Source organism: Penicillium bovifimosum, assembly GCF_028826915.1.
Source record: "Penicillium bovifimosum strain IBT 22155 chromosome Unknown utg000003l_segment0_segment0, whole genome shotgun sequence".
Classification (NCBI taxonomy): Eukaryota; Fungi; Ascomycota; class Eurotiomycetes; order Eurotiales; family Aspergillaceae; genus Penicillium; species Penicillium bovifimosum.
The window spans coordinates 517,178-539,554 of NW_026622712.1; the positions used below are offsets into that span (position 1 = coordinate 517,178).

The 22,377-nt window shown below is 50.6% G+C and overlaps 9 protein-coding genes across 9 annotated transcripts; 6 read left to right on the forward strand and 3 right to left on the reverse strand.

Annotated features, from left to right (window-relative positions):
• Positions 1-213: 213 nt before the first annotated feature.
• On the reverse strand, positions 214-1,263 carry N7515_003248 (putative Phosphoserine phosphatase; the record flags this gene model as incomplete). Its single annotated transcript, XM_056663992.1, has 6 exons — positions 214-356; positions 413-561; positions 620-922; positions 984-1,060; positions 1,110-1,123; positions 1,176-1,263. The coding sequence occupies 6 exons, from the start codon at positions 1,261-1,263 to the stop codon at positions 214-216; spliced, it is 774 nt and encodes a 257-aa protein (XP_056523049.1).
• Positions 1,264-1,480: 217 nt separating this feature from the next.
• On the forward strand, positions 1,481-2,986 carry N7515_003249 (tRNA (adenine-N(1)-)-methyltransferase; the record flags this gene model as incomplete). Its single annotated transcript, XM_056663993.1, has 4 exons — positions 1,481-1,607; positions 1,666-1,812; positions 1,873-1,943; positions 2,006-2,986. Coding segments are annotated over 4 exons (1,326 nt in total), but the record flags the coding sequence as incomplete, so codon positions are not given.
• A 178-nt stretch (positions 2,987-3,164) lies between these two features.
• Positions 3,165-4,413, reverse strand: N7515_003250 (acylglycerol lipase; the record flags this gene model as incomplete). The annotated part of the gene is made up of 4 exons (XM_056663994.1): positions 3,165-3,903; positions 4,020-4,089; positions 4,158-4,212; positions 4,348-4,413. The coding sequence occupies 4 exons, from the start codon at positions 4,411-4,413 to the stop codon at positions 3,165-3,167; spliced, it is 930 nt and encodes a 309-aa protein (XP_056523051.1).
• Positions 4,414-5,015: 602 nt separating this feature from the next.
• On the forward strand, positions 5,016-6,039 carry N7515_003251 (uncharacterized protein; the record flags this gene model as incomplete). The annotated part of the gene is made up of 2 exons (XM_056663995.1): positions 5,016-5,555; positions 5,638-6,039. 2 exons carry the CDS (start codon positions 5,016-5,018, stop codon positions 6,037-6,039), a joined length of 942 nt encoding a protein of 313 aa, XP_056523052.1.
• A 404-nt stretch (positions 6,040-6,443) lies between these two features.
• Positions 6,444-7,118, forward strand: N7515_003252 (uncharacterized protein; the record flags this gene model as incomplete). Its single annotated transcript, XM_056663996.1, has 1 exon — positions 6,444-7,118. One exon carries the CDS (start codon positions 6,444-6,446, stop codon positions 7,116-7,118), a length of 675 nt encoding a protein of 224 aa, XP_056523053.1.
• Positions 7,119-8,688: 1,570 nt separating this feature from the next.
• N7515_003253 (major facilitator superfamily domain-containing protein) lies at positions 8,689-10,089 on the forward strand (the record flags this gene model as incomplete). The annotated part of the gene is made up of 4 exons (XM_056663997.1): positions 8,689-8,730; positions 8,860-9,732; positions 9,787-9,880; positions 9,935-10,089. 4 exons carry the CDS (start codon positions 8,689-8,691, stop codon positions 10,087-10,089), a joined length of 1,164 nt encoding a protein of 387 aa, XP_056523054.1.
• Positions 10,090-13,801: 3,712 nt separating this feature from the next.
• On the forward strand, positions 13,802-15,154 carry N7515_003254 (uncharacterized protein; the record flags this gene model as incomplete). The annotated part of the gene is made up of 1 exon (XM_056663998.1): positions 13,802-15,154. The coding sequence occupies one exon, from the start codon at positions 13,802-13,804 to the stop codon at positions 15,152-15,154; it is 1,353 nt and encodes a 450-aa protein (XP_056523055.1).
• Positions 15,155-16,207: 1,053 nt separating this feature from the next.
• Positions 16,208-18,522, reverse strand: N7515_003255 (CCR4-Not complex 3'-5'-exoribonuclease subunit Ccr4; the record flags this gene model as incomplete). The annotated part of the gene is made up of 2 exons (XM_056663999.1): positions 16,208-17,388; positions 17,463-18,522. The coding sequence occupies 2 exons, from the start codon at positions 18,520-18,522 to the stop codon at positions 16,208-16,210; spliced, it is 2,241 nt and encodes a 746-aa protein (XP_056523056.1).
• Positions 18,523-21,159: 2,637 nt separating this feature from the next.
• N7515_003256 (class I SAM-dependent methyltransferase) lies at positions 21,160-22,338 on the forward strand (the record flags this gene model as incomplete). The annotated part of the gene is made up of 1 exon (XM_056664000.1): positions 21,160-22,338. The coding sequence occupies one exon, from the start codon at positions 21,160-21,162 to the stop codon at positions 22,336-22,338; it is 1,179 nt and encodes a 392-aa protein (XP_056523057.1).
• Between the last annotated feature and the right edge of the window lie 39 nt (positions 22,339-22,377).

The following is a 22,377-nucleotide window of genomic DNA, read 5'->3' on the forward strand; positions in this document are numbered from 1 at the left end:
ATCGAAGTTCGCCCTCGACGCTCGCACTTGAAGGCGGTGACTCCTGACAGACTGGTCCAGGCTCTGGTGTTTTGGCTCGTAAGCTTGTAGGTGATTTGTTGGCCATTGTCCATTACGTCCATTAATTCTCGCTAAAAATATCTCTAGGTATGTGAAAATATTGTCTATCGTCACATGTCTGTCTAGTTCCAAGTCTATCAAAGCAACCCTCATCTACACACCGAGCGAGGCCTTGGCAGCCACTTCACCGGCGGTCACCTTGCCACTCAGGATGTCTTTAGAAGTTGAAAGGATTGTGGACCAATTTGCAAAAGTGGTGTAGGGCATGCCTCGGCGCTGGCAATAGGTCACCAAATCTGCGAGGGGTCAGGTCAGCATTCCACTGGGTTTCAAGGCGGGAGGAGATGAGTACCTTTGCCCTCCTTGGCGAAGAGAAGATCGGTTTCCGCGGCCGCAGACAAATCGGAAACACCATCTCCAGCGTACAAGAGAATCGGGCGCTCTCCATCGGGCAATGCGGCATAGGGCCTAATCTCCAGTGACTTGTCATGGCCAAAGTGGCTAGTGAATGATTGTCAGACGGCATGGACAAATGATAATCAGAACGGCAGAGGCTTACCTGTCATCGTGATATTTGATCTGCCAGCCACCCTCGCTATTGATATCCTTGCCATCTCGGCTCACGGCCTCGTTGGAAATGATGGTAAGGTGTTCCGCAGGCTTGTGACCAAGGAACTTCTCCAGCAAGGCGCTGATGATGGGTTTCATGCCCGACGACAGGATGACAATGGGCACATTGTTATCCTTGGCCCAGTGGTAGAATTCCTCGAAGTATGGGTCCAGCTTCATGTTCTTCAACAGCGTATCGATGCACTCGTTGTATGGCATCTTGATACTATCGAGCATCTCGCGGAAGGCATCACTAGAGACAGAAGAGGTCAATTAGGGTTACTTGTGAGATATACAGTGATTTCAATACCTACCGGAAACTCAAGGTCTCGTCAAGCACCTGATCGCTCAACACTTGGCGCTTTTCCCGGCCAAAGCCAATGTTGTCGATCTCATGGGTGTCAGTAAAAGCATTAGGTGGAAGTCGGGGTTTGATATACCATGAAGTCATTGCCTGCGATTGTAGTCAACACTGGGGTTTCTAGCACTATGCGGGGAAGACTCACTGTCATCGACGGTGATTGTCCCATCAAAATCGGTGAAAAAGATGAGCTTGGGCTTGGTCTCCATATACGGGAGAGAAGTGGAACCCATAGTTGCCATATATATCGCGCAAGCAATTGGATAACTGTGCAAATGATAGAGACTGTACAATTGCAAAGATGTAAAGAACTGAAAAGCCAGAAGTTTAGAGATGGACTGCCCGGTGAAACTGGGGAGTGGGTCAACTACCGTAATGGGTTAGTCTCCGATCAGCCAGATTTTCCTTGGGCAAACTTTAGCTTCGGACTGTTTATATGCGGAGGTTTAGGTCAACTTCATCTCCTGCAATATCATGTCTCGTTTGCGCCAGTCTATTCAGCGTCTCTTGGGCAGGACTCCATCACCCGGGGCATTGCGCGCTCGGACAATTGACACGAATTTCTCCATTATCAAAGGTACTTAGTGTGCAACAAAGTAACACTGTTCCGAACATCCGACTAACCACATGCGCAGAGGGAGATCGAGTCATTTTACATGGCAAACAGCCCGCATTATCGAAAGCATTGAAGAAGGGCGACAAGATTCAAACCCATAAAGGAGCATTGGACCATGATAGCATCATTGGGAAACGGGTCTGGGACACTGTACAATCTCGCAAAGGTCAATCACACCCAACGCTCAGTATTCCATGAATAGGTCACTGACATCTTTGAAAAACAGGCCATCCAACTCGGGTCAGCCTCCCAACGTTAGAAGAATACGTCGCACTGACCCCTCGCTTGGTTACGCCGGTATGCGCATCACTCCCGCGATTAGACAACCGAGAAACATTGGACTCACGCTATCCTAGTAGATCTACCCACAGGATGCCAATCTGATTGCTTCCCTCCTCGACATCCACGTCAACACCCCTGCCACCGGCGAGACACAACCCCCATTGGAAATCCTGGAGTCCGGAACAGGCCATGGATCCCTGACGCTACATCTGGCGCGCGCCATCCACGCCGCCAACACCACTCCTCCGCCTCGTCCAGCACGATCACAGATTAATTACATTGAAGGCCGGATCAGCAGACCGGGCGAAAAGGACTCGGAACAAACAGAAGAAAAGCGGGCCGAGCCAGTTGCGGATCCTGCACAGGAGGAATGGGATGCGTGGCGCGCGCAGCGCAACGCCATCATTCACACCGTGGACGTTTCGCCAAAGTTCTCTGCATTGGCTGAGAGGAATGTCCGTGGGTTCCGCCGCGGAATCTACTCAGGGAACGTCGATTTCTACGTGGGTCCTGTCGAGACCTGGGTTGCACAACAGAAGGAGCTGCGAAAGAAGACTGGCCTAGCCTCGCTAGCTAGAGGAAGTACTGTCGAGCCGTTCCTTTCACATGTTATTTTGGACATGCCGTCTTCAAACTTGAGGGTTCCGCACGTTACCCCGATTTTGAAGCGTGATGGTCTTCTGGTGGTGTTCATGCCCAGTATCACGCAGATCGGCGAGTGTCTGCAGCTGATTCGGGACCAGCGACTCCCCCTTGTTCAAGAGAAGGTTATTGAGCTTGGGTCTGGAATCAGTGGCGGCCGCTTGTGGGATGTGCGCTTTGCGACTAAGAAGTCCGGCGCTGACCCGGCGTCTTGGGTTGCTCCTTCAGATGCAGAAGGTGCTACTCCAGCTGAGGTTGACGAGCAGTCCGGCGCCTCTGATACCTCCTCTGAGGTATCTGCTACAGAAGAGCCCCTTAAAGGAGGCGAGTCTGTCTTGGTTTGTCGGCCTAAGGTCGGAGTGCGTATCCAGGGCGGCGGCTTCGTGGCGGTCTGGCGGCGTATCGAAGACCGTTAAGTTCCTGCCTTCCTGCCCCGGCTGACCCATGCATATGCCCTCTTCCAACCCTTGTACTATACACCTGTAAATTATTACGTCTCTGATAGAGACCTAGCTCATTTGTACCATATACCTATATTGTGAGAATGCTATCAACGAAAGCCCCGAGCGGATACCAAAACAAGCAACAAGCACATCACAGCTTCACTCGACCCTCCGTCCCGGGAACATGCTCCAAAACCCAAGTCTTCACATCAGCAAAGAACTTCTCCGTCGTCTCAGGCAACTCAGCATGCAACTTATGATAAGCATTCTCATAAGCACAAAACTGCACATCCCCACCCTTCGCCTTCAATGCCTCCACGAACACCTTCGTAGCAGGGAACGCCGTAATTCGATCCCCAGTACCATGCCCAAACCAAAAGGGCAGCTCACTCTCCACCCATCCCCCAGCCCCCTCAAACATCCCCTCCAACCAAATCCCCCGGTCCAACATCCCCGCCAACCCCTCGAAAGTGCCCGTATCATGGCACAGCGTATCAGCCACAAAATCTCTACATACCGCCTCATCACGGGACAGCAGTGTCGCCTCAAGCGGCGTATACTTCTGCATATGAGGGATGAGCTTCGCGACGATCCTGCCGGATGCGACTAGCAGCCTCGAGGGGCGGGTTGAAGGGTCCAAAGCGATTAGAGGGGAATACAGCAGCACGCCGGCGAAGCTGGGTCGGCTGGTCTTATCCTTGTTGTAGGGGGAGTCTGGATGGAAGATGTAGTTGAGGGTTTGGCCGCCGCCCATGCTGTGGCCCATTAGGAAAAGGGGTGCATTCTGGGACGGCAGGCTCTGGAGGAAAGAGTGCATGTCTGCCAGGACTTGGCTTGTTGGGCCTGTGTTGCCGCGGTCGCTGGGTTGTTTAACGCTGCGGCCCCAGCCTCTGGTTTTGGTATTAGTGTGGCTGTTGTATTGAAGTAGATTAAGGCCGAAGCCCAAAAGTTGAGGTGGAGTTCGGTCTTGGTAGTTGATCGCATAGAAAGGACTCTGGTATCTTACCGCTGATCAAAAGACCTGACCTCAATACCAGCTGAGACTAGGGTTGGAAACAGTTCGCCGTAGGCATTGCCTATGATAGTTACGCGTTAGGGCCTGCGTTATAGACGATCGGCTGTGCACTTATTGCTTGAGACTCACAGTGGTCACTGAAGCCATGAATAAAAGCCAATATAGCACGTGGAGATCCACTGGTCTATGCAGTGACGAACGATATTAGCTTTTGGACATTCATTACTTCAGTATGAAAGGCGTCCATGCCCGTCTGAACCCATTTTGAGCAGGACCGAAGCTGCGGCTGTGTTCTTGCCTCGTTGCGAATTCAACGTACCTTCCATGTCTTGGTATACAGCTCCTGGCCGTCTGGGAGATTGTGTACGCCTTCCTCGGTGTTCATTCTGGCTATTGTGGCTTGTTTAAGAAGCTTGCGAAGTGGGGAGATTGTGAGAGATGAGATGGAATTCAGATGGAGTCCCTTGCGCCGTTTTGCATGTGATACGACTCGTATGTACGAGGACATCATGCCAAAAAGTATCACGCGCTATCATATGCATTCTACTACCTACACGTGTATATCGACAGCTGGATTCAATCTCACCATGGATATATTCTAATCCTCCTCAATACCACCGATAGACATGCACAAAACGGAAATTATGCGATGCTCGAACAAAAAGGAATCGAATTGTTCTTAATACAGCTGAAGTCCACGAACCCGGTCTCAGCTTCCAGCCTTATCTATCTTGGATCCTCAATCGATTCCGTAGGGCTACGAATGTTTGTTCGAAATCCTTTCGATTTGGAGCAATCTCTACCAAGTACCAACAACCATTTGCCCATGGCGCGAGCATGATCGGTCGGGCCCACTTATATATGAATAAAAAGTTTGATTGGCTGACATTTTCATCCAATCACAGTCTACCAGTGACATACTCCCTTCTGGACTATATCACGCCAAAACATTGGTAGATCTCTCCAAGCGTCTCTCGTTCAATCCCTATGTTATATAACAATTTAAAAAGGGTGCCATCAGCAGTCCCGCCGGCATTCTCACCAACTCTGCTGCGCCCAGCATTTCCACAGAGGATTTCGTCCGCCAATCCCCAGCATATGGCTCCAATCACCAGCCAAGCCTCGGATCGGTCTCTCGCAATACACTCGAATGAAGATAGCCTGGAGATCCGCCAGAAATATCGACCATTTATCTTGAGCGACAATGTCACCGATGACTGGGTCAGCAACCTAGACCTAACCACCGTAACAGAACTGGCTGAACAAAATCTGAAAGCTACAAACGAAAGATTGAAAGTGCTAGTCCTCTACGGCAGTCTTCGAAAGAGATCATATTCCAAATTGGTAGCCTTGGAAGCCTCCCGCATTCTATTCCGACTCGGCTGTGACGTACGCGTCTTCGATCCCGAAGGTCTCCCAATGAAGAACGAAACCGACGTCAGCCATCCCAAAGTCCAGGAGCTCCGCGAGTTGAGTGTATGGAGTGATGGACACGTCTGGGTTTCTCCCGAACAACATGGGAATTTGGTGAGTGAACCCATAACACCTTCAGAAGAGCCCGGATGCAAGAACTTCGTGTACTAACTCCCGCTTCCTTTTGCGTCCATAGACCGCCGTGTTCAAGAACCAGATTGACTGGATCCCCTTGTCCACTGGAAGTGTCCGTCCTACGCAAGGACGCACACTGGCTGTTGCCCAAGTATGTGGCGGGTCCCAGTCGTTCAATGCCGTCAACTCTTTGCGTATTCTGGGTCGGTGGATGCGGATGTTTACCATTCCGAATCAGTCCTCGATTCCTAGGGCGTACACGCAGTTTCCTGATGAAGGTCAGCCTGGAGACCAGCGGCTTATGCCGAGTGGGAACCGGGATCGTTTGGTGGATTGCATGGAGGAATTCGTCAAGTATACGATTCTGATGCGGCCTCATATTGGGATCTTTGCGGATCGCTTTAGTGAACGGGAAGAGAGGAAGGTTAAGGAGGCCAAGATGAATGGCTCTGCAACTCAATAGAACCAAGAAGACATAGAATATAGAACAAAATATAGACAGTTGGAGTGACAGTTCATTGAATAGTACTTTTGGGGCACGCTAGGTATGCAAGTAATCTCTGGGCGATCTCGACTGAGGTGTCCCAGGCTGCTGCCGAGTGCCGACAAACGAAGCACTTCCCTTCTTTCATTAGTGTCTGTCGCTCAGCATACGTCATACTTGGTTTCTGCTCTCCGCTGGGACTGGGAGTTGTCGCCGCTTGGTACTCTGGAAGCTCTGGTTGTCGTCCCCTGCGGGTGTTCTCGACCCTGACTTCCTGAATCAAGTTGAGGTTTGCATTCGCGACAGTCCTAGAGCGCTGCGTCTACAAGGAGGCATTGATCTCTTGGATACGAGCAGACTTAGGCCATGCTTTCGAATATCTGATGTCCATCCAGCAGCAACGTGCTACCCTCACGGAGCGGGGACGAGATATGGACATAGCTGCAGCCTCTCTAACGAAGAGACTGCGAGAGACGGAGAGAGCCGCTTCCTCTCCTGCCGCGCAGACTTCGTCCGGGGGAGAATGGAAGCGCAGTGCTAAATTACCGGACGCCCCGCTCTTCGACGATGGCGTCAGTGTGAAATTCACACCCTGGCGACGTGCGGTGGAGAACAAACTCATGCTCAATGCTGACCACTATCCGTCAGAAAGGTATGGCATGGCGTATGTGTCTACCCGCTGCGCGGGTAAAGCTCAGGCACAGCCCCAACCACGCCTGGACCCCACGGTGTCGAATAGGTATAAGACCGCTGTGGAGATGCTCGACCATCTCCAAATCATTTTCAAGGACCCCATGGAACGACTGATTGCCAAGGGGGATCTATTCGAGAAACTAGTGCCTGGCCTCCAGACATTGACGGTGTCGGACGCGTTTAATGACCCGGTAACCTTGGAAGATTTCGTAGCCAGTTGTAGACGCAGCGCTCTAGGACTGTCACGACTCACGAATGCAAACCTCGACTCGATTCAGCAAGTCCGGGTTGAGAACACACGCAGGAAGAGTTCCCAGAGTACCTCAGAGACAACTCCCAGCGGAGAGCAGAAACCGAGTTGCTGAGCGACAGACACTTACTAGGGATTTTCTGCACCGAGAAGCAAGTGCAAGTGCAAGTGCAACCCGGCGTAATTAGGTTTAGCGCCGCCGAATTGGGTAGGCGGAAATTCCTTGGCGTGCATCTCTTGCACATGAGAAGCATACGAGATGCAAGGCCTAAATAGGAATGGCCAGTAAAATATGACACTGCCATGCAGTAATAAAAATTGGCTATGCCAGCAGCTGAGGGTGCCACGTGATAGATAAACCTCTAAGTACTAAGAGTCTAAGGCTAATCTCCACAATATTATATCTTCACTGAGGCATCACCCTTTTTCATCTGATCATGTCGGGACATATAGATCTATGTCTACCGGCGCGTTCCTGCGCCAAGCTACGAACCCGGTCATGTGACTGCCAAGAACCACCGTGTTCACTGGGATCCAGGGGTACCTTCCTTCTAGACATCAATCAATCAATACAGAATACAAGACCATTGCGTTAAGCACAACTGTCCACTTAGCTGTGTACACAGGACCTAGCTGGTGATACCAACAGATCATGGACGCAAACGAGGCAAATTCTTGTGTTTATACCCAATTACACGAGTTTTCCCTATCTTTACCGTCGCCAATGTCACCATCGTATAACAATTGCCCCCTTCTCGAACCAGCGCTTGATATTCGCCGCAGCCCTGCCTTCGCGTGCCCTTCTGCCTTCGCGTGAGTTCCCTACTGAAGGAACCCCATACGCTTGGTCTCCGACGCCCGCGCCTCCGACTGCGAGCACCCTTCTGCCTTCGCGTGAGCTCTCTACTGAGGGAAACCCATTTAGGATGACATCGGTATGGGTCGTACATGGCCTAATCCTAAAAGGGATAGAGGGTGCTCGCCGTCGGAGGCTGCGGCGAAATATCAAGCGCTGGTTCGAGAAGGGGGCAATTGTTATATGATGGTGACATTGGCGAGGGTGAAGATAGGGAAAACTCGTGTAATTGGAGAGGGCCTACTCTCGAGGAGGCTCCTGCTCGGTGTAATCTGTGTAGTAATCGTAGTTGACGTTTAGCATACCAGCAATATTGCCTGTAGTACCAACACCCGACTTAGTGAAGATATCTATTTTGGAGATTAGCCTTACTTAGAGGGATCCGAGGAGGATGTCCATTGTCCCTAGTCCTCGTTCGATGTGCTCTCGTCACATACTAGACAAAAGCCTGCTCCTAGCTACTGTGCGGGGGTACTGCTGCTGTAAACTGACTCCAGACTCATTGACTCAGTAATCATAAAGCCATCGAAATGGTTTTTTTCTGGCAGTGATTTTTCATCCATCTGCCGTACTCCGTAGTGGCGAACATCTCAGTCGCTGATCTGCGACGTGCCAAGAAGCAGTGAGTCGTGACATACAAGCCAGATTCCCTCGGCAAATCCGGCATCGCCTGGTGTCGAGATGATCTTTTATCGACCTTTCAATTCATCTAATCATCTTTAGTTCCATACACTGAACTGCATGCAGCATAGATCAAAACTATGAAATGAATACTTGACAGCCGCGATTCCGCGAAACCCCTCACGGACTCCGTTCCCCTCACCCCACGATGCCTCCTCCATCGCCGCCACCCGACGGTGGCTACGGCTGGGTATGCGCTGGCGCATGCTTCTCCATCAATTGCTTCACATGGGGTGCAGTTGCAGTGCGTTCCTCTACCTAATAATCTACTTCAAGCGCGGTACCAGCGACATGATACATCTCAGCTCACCTCTCCCAGTCATACGGCGTATTCCTAGCCCATTACCTATCCGACAATGTCTTCCCCGAATCCACATCTATGGACTTCGCACTAATCGGCGGACTGAATTTCTCCATGGCAATGCTAGTGGCGCCTGCGGTGACCATCATCGCTCGCAAGTACAGCACGCGATTACCCATGTTCCTCGGATTAGGGTTTCTAGCAGCGGGATATGTGTGCGCCTCTTTCGCAAAGCAAATCTGGCACCTCTACCTGTCACAAGGAATTCTGGTCGGGTTCGGCGTTGGCTTCATCTACGTCCCCAGCATTCCGATTCTTTCCCAGTGGTTTGACAAGAGACGGAGTCTTGCGAATGGGATCAGTGCGGCTGGGTCGGGTATCGGTGGCTTGATATTTTCGTTCATGGATGGAGCTGTCATTGAGAGGATATCTCTTCCTTGGGCGCTGCGATTGACGGCTATTATCAGTTGCTCGGTGTTAATCGTTGCTACTTTGCTAATACGGAACCGTAATGAAGCTGTGCGGCCAACGCAGCGGGGATTCGATTTGAAGCTCCTGTATCGGTTGGATGTGTTTCTGTTGCTGTCATGGTCGTTTCTCAGCATGCTGGGGTATATTTCTCTGCTGTTTTCGCTCCCAAATTATGCAGAGGCTATTGGTCTGTCCAGTAATCAGGCCGCGGTTGTCAACGCGATTCTGAATCTGGGGACTGCTGTTGGGCGGCCTTTGATCGGTGTGGCTAGTGATCGTTTTGGCAGGATTGAAGTTGCAGGTCTTTTGACTTGCTTTTGTGGCCTTTCTTGTTTCATTATTTGGCTTCCTTCCGCATCATACGGTGTGCTCGTTCTATTTGCTATTATTAGTGGAGCTATCCTTGGGGTCTTCTGGGTTGTAGGTTCTTCATTGGCATTCTATCAAGTATGCGGCTGCTAATATTCTTGATAGACTATTGCCCCGCTGTGTGTTGAGGTTGCTGGGTTAGAGGAGCTTCAATCCTTGCTATCTCTATCTTGGTTCTTCATTGTCCTTCCGACAACCTGTGAGTTTTATACCTACGCTGGCTTGAAGACGTTGGACTGACCATGAACGATAGTTTCGGAAGTGATAGCACTCAAGTTACGCCGGCCATTGTCCCAGCATCCATATTTATATACCCAAGTGTTCTGTGGTATCGCTTACGTTTGTGCCAGCATGGCGTTACTTCTGCTCTGGTATCTGAGACGACAGAAAGCTCAGATAACGCGTTGAATATTTTGGGGGTTATCTTCGCTATTTGCATACATGTAGGGTCGACTACAGCTGGTGATTGGAGATACAAGGATGCTACCAAAACTGCCAGGCCCGTTAGAGGCATATTAAATACCGCGTTATGCAAGGTCATACATGAGACGAGTTGACCAAGTCTCGAAGTTCTCCAGTCAAACTGTGCAAATTGTCTGATATGTGATGTACACAATACCTAGTATCAAACTGCATTGCGGCTTGCCACCGATAGGGGAGTTAACAGAGCTAAGAATACAGTGCAAACCCGAAAAAAAGTGAAAGGTTCATGCTCCAGGTTGTACGCCGCCCGAACTTCCCCTGAATCATTCCCAGCTGATTAGGGCAGAGCACCAGTGGGGGTCTTGCTCTGGGCGGATTTTTCAGCAGAGTCTAAGTCCTGACTCCTGAATCTCCCAAACTTCTCGCGAGGCCGTTCTCAACAGATCAGGCGTGAGTAAAAAGCCGTGCTCTGGAGGCGCTGATGTCTCGGTGATGGACGCCTATTAACCAGCAGAATCACATGTTATCGAGCTCGTCAAATCAACACTCGGTGGTAAGTGGTGCTTCCTGTCTCTCCTCAACGTCGGATCTGAAAAAGAAAGATCTGCACCATTATCGGGATAAATGGCATGCGGTTGACGTGGGGTTCATCTCCGTCGAGGAGAGATTGGTCCAATTTTACAAGCGCCCAATCTGCTAGCTTGCTTTCTCGGTCACATATAGCCTTTCCGGATGACAAGCAAGTTTTGCCCAAAGGACGGGGCATTGTTGCGACAATCCTTTTTTTGGTCTCAAGCGAGCGTATCTGATTGGAGGTAGAGTCGATTGTAACTTCCAAGCGCTTGGGTACTTTGTCTCCAATAAGTAGACGCATGTCCTTTTCCTCTGTGATCGCAACTGCCCTTGATATTGAGGAAGAGATGGCCCAGTTAGAAAAAGAACTAGCTGCGGTCACAGAGGAAAAGGACATGCGTCTACTTATTGGAGACAAAGTACCCAAGCACGTGGAAGTTACAATCGACTCTACCTCGAATCAGATACGCTCGCTTGAGACCAAAAAAAGGATTGTCGCAACAATGCCCCGTCCTTTGGGCAAAACTTGCTTGTCGTCCGGAAAGGCTATATGTGACCGAGAAAGCAAGCTAGCAGATTGGGCGCTTGTAAAATTGGACCAATCTCTCCTCGACGGAGATGAACCCCACGTCAACCGCATGCCATGTGACGACGCGAAGCGGCGCCTTATGAAAGTCACATCATGCGTTGCATCATCGAGATCTCGCAGGCCGTTCTCTTCAATCTCTTGCATGCGTTGCATCATCGAGAGGCCATTACCGGCAAGCATGCTCACCGACCAGGAAGTAATTCGATACTGGTCGTGTGACGATCAGGCGTGTATGAAGAGGGTTGACAGACGGCCGTGGACTATGATGGCTGGCAAATGCCTAGTCCGAGTCTTGTGACGAGAGGGGAGTTGAAAGGCTTCTTGACTGATCCCTTTCTTCTTCATATTTGTTGTTCGAGCCAGGATGCACTCGTTTATTCGAACAACTGGCACGTAATAGGGGGTGTAACTAGATCTTTGTTTATTAGATCGGACGTTGAGGTGAGACAGGAAGCATCACAGTACCACTTACCACCGAGTGTTGATTTGACGAGTTCGACAACGTTGATAGGCGCCCATCACCGGGTCATTGGCGGCAATGCCAGACAACTGCGGTCTGAAACATTGGCCAAGTAATACGATTTCCACGTCGAGTTACTCCCGGAGAAAATTCGAGATGCAAAACGTCAAGATAGAATCACGTCTTGATGATACGAGGACGAATGGAGAGGAATCAGTAGGGATATGGTGGTTGTAGAATGATGACAAGGATAAGTTGTAACTGACTGCGAGCAGGGAAGATATAGACAGAGACTGTACAACCTAGTCAGTCCAGAAAGGGAAGGAACCGCAACTTAATTTCACCCCAAACTAGGAAGGAACCTATCCATGGGTCGAACCTTCCTCCTACATCTGGAATATACGCAGTATATCATATGATAGAAGAAGGTAAACACAAACCTTACACAAACCTTCTATGAAGTTTAAACATCACATCTTCTACCCGAACGTAGGTATCTAGTAGGCAATAAACTGTCCTGATGATTCAAACTTTTGCCACAGTCACACTCTGCCATACCATAATCGCTTCGACTGCTACCGTAATGCGAGCTTATCTTCGATCCTACAGACCAAGCAAATACTATCGTTCACTGAGACCCCCAATGCGACCTAATCTCTGCTCGCGTTGGGCCAGGATGTCTCAAATTGCTCCGATCACCATTGAAAGTAATTAGATGTAGTATTATGACTAATTGTTTACCAGCACCTGGGCAGAGAAAATGGCAGGATTTAGGGGAAGACTTCAAAGTTGGTACATTGAGTCAGTGATTTCGAACATGCCTGGTTTTCTCAAAGCCATAGCTTTTGGATGTCTTCTAATTCTGGACAAGGCGCGTTTAGCAGGTTGTATCGTCATCATCCAGGCAATACGACCATAGGACATAGTGAACAGGCCTTGCTCGGGTATACTTAAGCCGATAGCCCGATATTGTTTCAGTCGGCTTGCCGTCCCCCTTCGAAAGGGGGAATGTCTACTAGCGTGGGGAGCAATTGAGGTAAAAGTATCAGGATTAAGCGTGACAAGTCACAGGGGTGTCAGTCCCCGTCACCTAGAGTAAGTTATCTATCCCTCGCTCTAACTAGCCATAGTCCTTCAAATCCTTGGAACGGCTGGGAAAGGTATCACATACATAGTTACACAGTATAGGCTTTCCTGTATAGCCCTCCATCTTTACCTTCATCACCACCTTTACCAAATCCATGCTATGTTGCTGGAGATAGATAGTACTACCTCAGGTGTGGACTGTCAAAAGCGCCTCGGTTTCTGGTGAATCGACCCAAACCCACCCTCCAGGCGATCTTGCGGCCCTGCGTTTCTATTTCTATCCCAGCTAGAAATTTCCCGACCACTCGTGAACATGGCTTTGAGTCTTTGACATCATCTTGGTATTTTCACTTTCATTGCCTCGGCCGGATCTTGTGGGGTTCAGAAACAGTAACTTGCAGCTTCCTGGATGAAGAATCAAGATGATAGTGAATCAAGTGGGGCTGGTTCATCGCTCGCAGGGCTTGGCGACCCACTGGTAGTAAGAAGTTAAGAACTACTAAGACGAAGGCAGAGGATCTGACTTTTGATCTAGTCAATTAGCGACCTAGTAGAAAACCTGGCGACCCTATATCTAGGGACCAGGGAGATACTATCATACTAGATAACTAGAGCACGTAGTGTTTAGGGCTTTCCACTACTGCGAGAGAAAAGCATGTGAAGATGCCGGAGAGACCGTGTCTCAGCATGTCCTGGGGTCCACGCCCGAGCAAGACATTTGCTATGGCCTGTTCGGAGTCCTCCGTCATTCTTCAAGTCCTAATAATATTCTCGAGAACAATTCCTTTTACTAATTGATTGGCTCAAAATACCTGCTCGTGGGGGACATCTATGTAAATGGTTAAAAATAGTTACTTCAACTTACTTGAATTGTACGCAGTACTACATAAATAAGGGCAAGTCTCTCCCCTACTTGTCTTCAATTCCAACAATTCGATTTATATGCGAGATCTCAATAACCACTGAGACCTACCACGAAGACCGCCATCATGGTCCGTATGAACCTCCTTTTGGCCTTGGCCATCACCTCTTTCAGCGCCACCATGGCCGCTCCTGGGGCTTCCACTTGTGACCTCAAGTACGATGCCTGCCGTGGCGCCCCTGGTGCAAACATGTCGACCTGCGCTTCCGAGAAGGCTGCCTGTGAGGCTGCTGGTTCGAGTTGCCAGGCCCAATACGACGCCTGCCGTGGTGCCCCTGGCGCGAATCTGTCGACTTGCGCCTCTGACAAGGCCGCGTGTGAGGCTGGTTCGAGCTGCCAGGCCAAGTACGACTCCTGCCGTGGCGCCCCTGGTGCCAACCTTTCGACCTGCGCCTCTGAGAAGGCTGCCTGCGATGCGGACAGCGGAAGCACCCCGACTTCAACTGAGGCTCCTCAGCCCACCTCGTCCGGTACTAGCGACTGCCAGACTAAGTACGATGACTGCCGTGGTAAGCCTGGTGCGAACCTGTCGACCTGTGTCTCTGACAAGGCCGCCTGTGAGGCTGCTGGTTCCAGCTGCCAGGCCAAGTACGATGCTTGCCGTGGTACCCCTGGTGCCAACCTTTCGACCTGCGCTTCCGAGAAGGCTGCCTGTGACGGCACAAGCACCGTGACTTCTACTGAGGCTCCTCAATCCACCTCGTCTGGCACCAGCGACTGCCAGGCCAAGTACGATTCCTGCCGCGGTAAGCCCGGTGCCAACCTCTCGACCTGCGTCTCTGACAAGGCCGCTTGTGAGGCTGCTGGTTCCAGCTGCCAGGCTAAGTACGATGCCTGCCGTGGTACCCCCGGTGCCAACCTTTCGACCTGCGCTTCCGAGAAGGCTGCCTGCGACGCCAACAGTGGAAGCACCTCGACTATGACTGAGGCTCCTAAGCCCACCTCATCGGGCACTTCCGACTGCCAGTCTAAGTACGATGCTTGCCGCGGTAAGCCCGGTGCCAACCTGTCGACCTGCGCCTCTGACAAGGCCGCCTGTGAGGCTGCCGGTTCCAGCTGCCAAGCCAAGTACGATGCCTGCCGTGGTACCCCCGGTGCCAACCTGTCGACCTGCGTTTCCGAGAAGGCTGCCTGTGACGCCAACGGCGGAAGCACCTTGACTACAACTGTGGCTCCTCAGCCCACCTCGTCCGGCACTAGCGACTGCCAGGCCAAGTACGATGCTTGCCGTGGTGCCCCTGGTGCAAACCTGTCGACCTGTGCTTCTAAGAAGGCTGCCTGTGACGCGAACAATGGCGGCAGCTCCCCCTCCTCGGATGGCTCTGCTTCGGCAACCCCTTCACCTATCTTCAATGGTGCAAGCCGGCTCTCGGGCAATCTTGCTGCCGTGGGTGTCTTGGCTCTCGGCCTGGCCATCTAAGTTGTTAGTTGATTAAGTTGATTGCTTTTGTGAATTTGTAAATTAGAATGTACGAGTGAGCTGAAGAGGCGTATATAGAAAAAAATTAAAAAAAATAAGAGACAAGGAATTGGCTCGAAGTGATGAGATGCATTCTAGGCAGTACACAGTAAGGAGATTGTGAACCTTGGGGGATAGAACTTAGAAACCTTCCACGTGATGCTAATAGTATTCGGCTGCTGCACGTCAGACACTATCTGTGCCTTTCAGCTTACGGTGCGCCACAGGCCTCAGGCCTCATTCTACTTATTACTGCATACAATAAGACGATGTTAAGAGGACACCATAAAAACTGAAAGAGGAACAAAGCCAGGCTCTATTCTCGGCTGCCTCGCATAGTGCAAGACACGATAAACAATAAAACAAGTACAAGGAACAGACAAAACTCCCTTCGCCTAATTCAAAGGAAAACGAAAAGCAACCTCGTCACGGAGAAAAAGGAAAAACAAGAGGGTGGGAAAAGGGGGTATAACCCCCTTCAACCACCTGTTCCACCCGAACACCGAAGCCCCCAATCCTAAGTATCGTGAAGCCGTGTCAGATGACGTTAGAGATTAGGTGAGATGAAAGTGAGATGAATCGGGAAACTCAATGGGAGGAGACAAGGACACGGATAGAGGGTGAAGGTTGGAGGAGACACGAGGAGGATTCGGAGGAGAGAGACAAAAGGCAAGTGAGTACATGGAAACTGCACGGCGTTCTACTACATCCGAATTGGATACGAGAGAAGAACGTTGTTCGAGGAACAGATACTCCGCTAGCAAAAGGGAATACAGAGGGAGTCAGAGCAAAGGCGACATGAGGAAAACGGTTCATAAGCAGGAGAGAAAACACAGGAAACGAAGGAGAAGGGAAAAAAGAAAAGAGATACGTGAAAAAAAGAACACCATAAGACAGCTGACTACCTAGGTAGACAGCCACCACCCAAGAGAGTCCGGAATAACAGGAAAAAAAGGAAACCAGTTGGATAACACCCCCCCCCCCATCTTTGTAAGATTCAAATGCTCCAATTCGTTAGTGCCGTTGTGGCCCGAAATCCGCCTCTACCACCTTTCCTTTCTTGCCCTTTACCGTAAACTCCGCAAGCAATGCAACGTGGTCGCTGGGGAAATGGAAATTGGGGAATCCAGGTACCCGGCGTAGATACTCCTTGTCCACTTCGCCGAGCAGCGCCGACACGTGGAGAGTATTGGAAGAGTACCAAACGTAGTCCAGAATTGCCGTGAAGTCGGAGGTGTAGTTGGTGAAGCTGAGCTCTCCCATGGAGGAGTAGGCTGACTTCAACTTGAAGGGATGGGTCATACCAACACGGCTGAGGTTTCCGTAAAGTCGCTTCTCAAGATCCGGATGGTCTTCGGGCAGGCGTCCAGTGGAAATCAGGTTGTAAGCTGCAGACCCGGGTGAAGAGTTGAAATCACCGCACATGAGAACTGGGATCTGATCGCCGCTGGTGTACTCCATTGACGGAGCGGGTTCCACCACGGGCGTGGACTCTTCGGCCTCGGAGAAGCGGAATGCAGTCTTATCCGTGCAAGCGGGCCATTTGGCATATTTGTTGGACATCTTGGTAATTTCCTCCATCAGAATGGCCGTTTGAATAAGCTTGACATCCTTGAACGCCGGGTCCCAGTACAGATGAGCGTTAACACTGATGAAGCGAGCACCAGTCTGTCTGTTTTCCAAAAAGACGACAACGGCAATGTGATCTTTCTGCCACAATCGGTTGTAGATATCATCTTGGCCCTTGGCGTCAGGTCGTCGGACAGCTGTCTGGCCGAAGTTGATCAATTGCTTGTCCAACAGAATGTACTTGCTTCCCTTGAAGAACGTAGCACAGCCATCGACTGAGCGGGCATCTTCCTCCTGCATGCCCATTGCACGACCACGCGGCCAGTAGACACCCTTGTAATCGTTGTAGGCAAGTTGTTCCCGGAAGAAATTGTTGTAACTGCCTTGATCCACTTCCTGTAGGCAGACAATATCGGCATTATGGGATCGTAATTCGTTGAGGATAAGCTCGCGGCGATACTCCCAAGACAGCACACGGGAGGGCACATAGCCATAATGAGATTGGGTCGCGGAAGAGTCACACAGGGTGTTGTACGACAGAACGGTAATCTTTTCCGCGCTGCTGTTGGACGAGCTCGAAGTGTCATCAAGGATGACCCAATCACGGTCGGGAGGAGGGTGGTGGACTGTGATGATAAAGTTAGTGAGCATGCTCAAATAAATATGCCCAAGATCAGGGACTCGGCAGTAGCACACGTACCTGGCATCTCTTCTTTCAGGTACTTGATGAGAGCCTTGGTGCCGTCCTTCATGATCTGAGATTTGAGGACCTCGTTCAAAGGGTTGCCCTCGATACCCAGCGTTTCCAAGCGGTAGAGATAACCCATTTCATAAGGGAGGTTGCGAATGTTGTTGTCAAAGAGGAGGAGTTTCTTGAGACTCGAAAGCATGCCCACTTCTTCTGGCAGCTCTGTCAATTCATTACCGGAGAGATCAAGATGGGTCAGTTTGCGCAGTTGCCCAATAGCCGGGGGCAGCACCTTCAACTTGTTGGAGTTGAGGTAAAGCTTCTCGATGAAGGCATAATTGAACAACGAGGTGGTCAAAGCGCGCAGGCCTTGGCCACCGAAATCAAGTGCATTCCAGCCCTGTCGACTAGTCGTCTTCCCCGCAGTTGAACCATTGCGCCCATCCGTTCCACTATCCGTGTCATTCTGGCTGGAGATAAGCTGGATGCCTTTCGTTTGTTGTGCAATGATACGAGCATGGTAATGGGGTGAAGTGGCTTGACGTGACTCGGCCGCAAGCTGGAGCTGCTGCTGCCAATGCTCGTTCATTGAATCATCCAAGTCATCGTCTGCGCTGGGTCCGTTCTGCAAATGAGTCGATGTGAAGTGAGAGGTCGCGGTGGTGGCCAGTGAGCCGCCGGGGAAATTGTGTTGGTGGGTAAGGTTGTGAGTGGCCTGAGTGTGGTGGGTGTGATGGTGTGGCTGTTGTGCGTGATGGGTGTGGTGGGTTTGCGATTGGAACTTCGGGATCTGCATGCCAAACCGCTGGTGGGCTTGACCGCCATTCATCATGACATGCTGGCCTTGGTGGGTTTGGCCGTACATGTTGTTGAAAGAGCTGATTGCAGCAGTCTGGTTTAAAGCAGGGGATCGAGATGGGGAGGGGGTGTCGTTGTTGAATTTCAGTCGACCCGTGGGGGAATTGGTCCCGTTTCGAACGATGTGTCGTTGGTGTGGATTCTGCTGTGCTTGAGATTGGAAATAGAATTGCCCGGCCCCAGGCTGCTGGAACCTGTAGGTACCATCTGCCATTTAACGTGGCAGACGAGACCGTGTGTTGTTTCCCTGATGGAAAACTTGTTGGCGGGTGGGCGGTGCTAAGTTGAGCTGAGTTGAAAAGCGAGGAGTAGAGGATCGGAGACGGTCTCTTCTCTTCTTCCACATAGAGACCTAACAGCAGAACTACCCCTTGTATTGGACCAGGATTGAAGGCGCCGGTGACTTTGGCAGAGTTAAAGGCGTGCGATCGAGCAGTACCGAAGGGCGGAGATCAGGCGGATGGGTGGGAAAAGAAGGAGTGAATCAGCCAAAAAAGACTTCTCGAGTTGAGGGCAAGCCAAATAAAACCAGTCAGGTGAGATTGACGTAGCAAAATGAGCAAATCACACGATTGTCTTCCGGTCAATGGGGACGAGCTGAGATGACACTGGTGGTTTGCAGCGAGGCGGGAGTCACGGGGTCACGTGAATCGCCGCAAGGGCCAAGTGAGAAGCTTGGAAACTGCCAAGACTCCGTCGATGAGACTGACAGGGGATAACTCAGATAAGTATTTCTCTTCTCGCAAGTCGCAACTGAATGGTCACCTATCTAGCAAATTATCTTGCAGTTTACTGCACATCGATGGCACGATTATGGAAATATGCCACGTGGTCTAAGTTGCCTGCTCAACCGTGGGCGCAACCGTCTTTCGCAAGTCGAGACATAGGATTCAGGTTCCGCTCAGACATTTTGAAGCAAAACACAGAACGATGAAATTTAATTGGATATATACTACGGAGGGCATTTATGGATGTGGGATACAATGGGTGCGACTGTTAATTTGGGAAGTGAAGGGATGCCGAATGGCTTTGTGTACATGTAGGCATGGTTTAAGCCTCTGCTAACATTGCAACGGTTTTGGTGTTGCTGCGATCTTTGATTTCAGTAAATCATGGCAGAAACTCCTAGTCTGAGCTGGTAACAGTGGGGAAATATCGAGAGGATCAGTTCAATGTTATTTTAACAAGGCCCAGCCTAGGTTGTATGATACCTCTCATGATACCTCTCATCCTCATGTTGATGGTCCAATACCAAGAGACATAGCATACTCTACTGACGTTAAGAAAGAGAATATCCCATAAATCAGAGTCCTAGAGAGACGTGATATAGAGTTGCACAGACCCTGTATATACATATTGAAAAAGGGGAATGCATCCAGTGGCTTACGCCTATCAGCACATAGGTAAGGACTTGGTTTGGACTCCTACCTACAGCATACTGCGTACCATAGCTAAGGCTCATGTGATATATCTCATCGCTTCTTATTACCCACTGCATTTCTAAAAACAAAACAGACGGAGTACATAGTTGTGAACAAAGGTACGTGAGCAGACGCCATGTCAAACCCTGTCGTTGCATTGATTTCCCTGGATGTAGAAAGTACCAACCCCCTGGAAGTGGCACGGATCACCGTGTGTGCAAATCAGACGATCATATGGCAATAGCCGATACCAAGGACAAGTGCCTGGGACGGAGGCTTCTTTAGCGTCAGGGCACGGGCAACTCAGTGAACTGTATGATCGTATGAGATAGAAAAATAAAGGAAAAAAGACAAATGGGCTAGTTAAGTTTCGGGAGTTTACTTCGTACTTAAGTTAATTAAGGGGGGAAAGTCCAGACTCAGAACCGACACTATGGACATGGCGGGTAGGGATCTCCGACGGTTGTGTATCCAGTACCTGAAAAACATACGATATCCATGTGCTGTCTGAAGAGTATAAGTGCCGAGGCCATGGACTATCTAGTTCCTGCATACATGCATCACCCCTGGATGTATCTTATCAATCTAACAAAAATCAAAGGGGGCATTCTCTGGTAGATGGCCATGCTAATGCAACGAATTCTCAAACAGGTTACTCCTCCACCTTCACATATAGGCGATGTAGACAGGTCCGAGGAATCATAGTATGTCAAGTAACGAGGCTTAACGTAGTTGACAGGCTATATTCTGAGTCTATCGGCATTTGGCATTTCCCATTTCTGGTCACTGGCCCCCACGATCCATGGCTCCAATTTGAGTCATGATGTCAGTGACTTTGTGTGTAACTATATGTGAGGGAATAGGAATACTATACTGTGTAAGACTCGAAATACAGAAGTACTGTAGATTGAAACAAGACGACTATTGGCTACCCCAATTTCTTCAATACAAGTATTTAATAATTTCCTAAAGACTAAAGTACTAGACTCGAGTGGATATTCTATGCCACTTCCAGGGGTTACTGGACCTGCTTTTCTAACGCTTTTTCTCTCCCCCTCCCTATCCCTCCAACACGCCTCTTTGTGCCTTTTAACCAGATCACAATCGTTCTCTGCATATCATAGACCAATTCTTCTCTTGACGTCGAACAAAGAAATTTCTTCAGCTCTGCGCCCGGCCGCTAAGGATATTTTCCGAACCCGCTTTGGCCCCGTCCGTCAAACCTTTCCTGTTCGACTCTACTCTTTCATTCTCAATTCCCTTTCCAATTCGCCTCGGAAATATCTTCCTGCCGGCAGACAAACAAATAAGAGAAGCATGCCTCGTTCATGAAATCGTCACCTTAGCGCCGAGAATGCGACCGAACCCACAACCCATCTTCAGAGTCATCGGGGACACCAATCGAGCAACTTGAGCGCGGAAAACCTGATATGGACGCAACAGCAATGGGATTCACAGGCACAACCTCCGGGTCCGATATTCATTCCGCCCTGGGCTCGACCCTGGCCGCAAACTCTACTTCGTCCCTCGGCTCGCTCACTGACTACTCGACATACCCTCTGATGCGGCAGGGCGACCGCACCTATTTCCGCGACCCCGAGAACAACTACCCTCTGCCTTGCGACCTACCCGAGATCCACCGCCAAAGCCTGCGCACAGTGATGCTGCTGCGCGTCCTCGGCGGCCCGTTTTGCAACCCTTACCTAGCCAATCGCCCGCCCAAGCGCATCCTGGAGATCGCATGCGGATCCGGACTGTGGTCTGGTCTGTGCCACGAATACTTCGCCCGCAGGGGCCATCCCGATGTTGCCTTCGCGGGGATTGATGTCATTTCCATTGCGCCGGACATGCGCAAACAGGGGATGAATTGGCAGTTCAAACGACATGACCTACGACGACCCCGCTTACCCTTCCCCGACGACTATTTTGACTTTGTGTTTATAAAGGATGCGGGCATGTGTCCGTCCAGCCCGGCGCAATCCGCATCGGGCTTGAGTGAGCCTCTGCGCGTGCTGAAGTCGGGGGGAATCCTAGAAGTATGGGATTCAGATTGGAGCTTCCGCTCGTTGCTACCCAATCCGGCACCAGCCCGCAAAACTACCTCCAAAGAACAGGAGATTGCTGACACAACGGCGACATATACATTCTCCTCGGCCACACCATTCACGCGAGCGCAGAACAAATTCTTGGTGGATTATAACTCTTGGGTGGAGAAGTCCTTCGACCGCCTCAAGTTGACAGCGCTTCCGTGCGCAACCATCGGTCTATCATTCAATTCAGAAGTGGATACATTGGAAAATGTCGACAGTCGCCGTGTCGCAATCCCACTAGGCGACCTACGCTGGGAGCGAGACGGCCAAAGCAAGGATTCCAACGGCCGTCCGCGCAAGACCCTGACCCCCGAGCAGTCCTCCATCCGGCGCACGGCTCTTCTCACCATAATCCAGATGATTGAAGGGTTGGAGCCAATACTGATGGAGACAAGCGGGAAAGGCCGCGATGAATGGGACCGATGGTGGGCTGCAATGACAGCAGACCTGCTGCAGAAAGGCGGACTTACCAGCGGCGAGTGCCTTGAAGTGAGTGCCTGGTGGGGTCGAAAAAAATGAAAATCCCTTGACGTCAAATCGGAGTTCCGGCGGACCAAA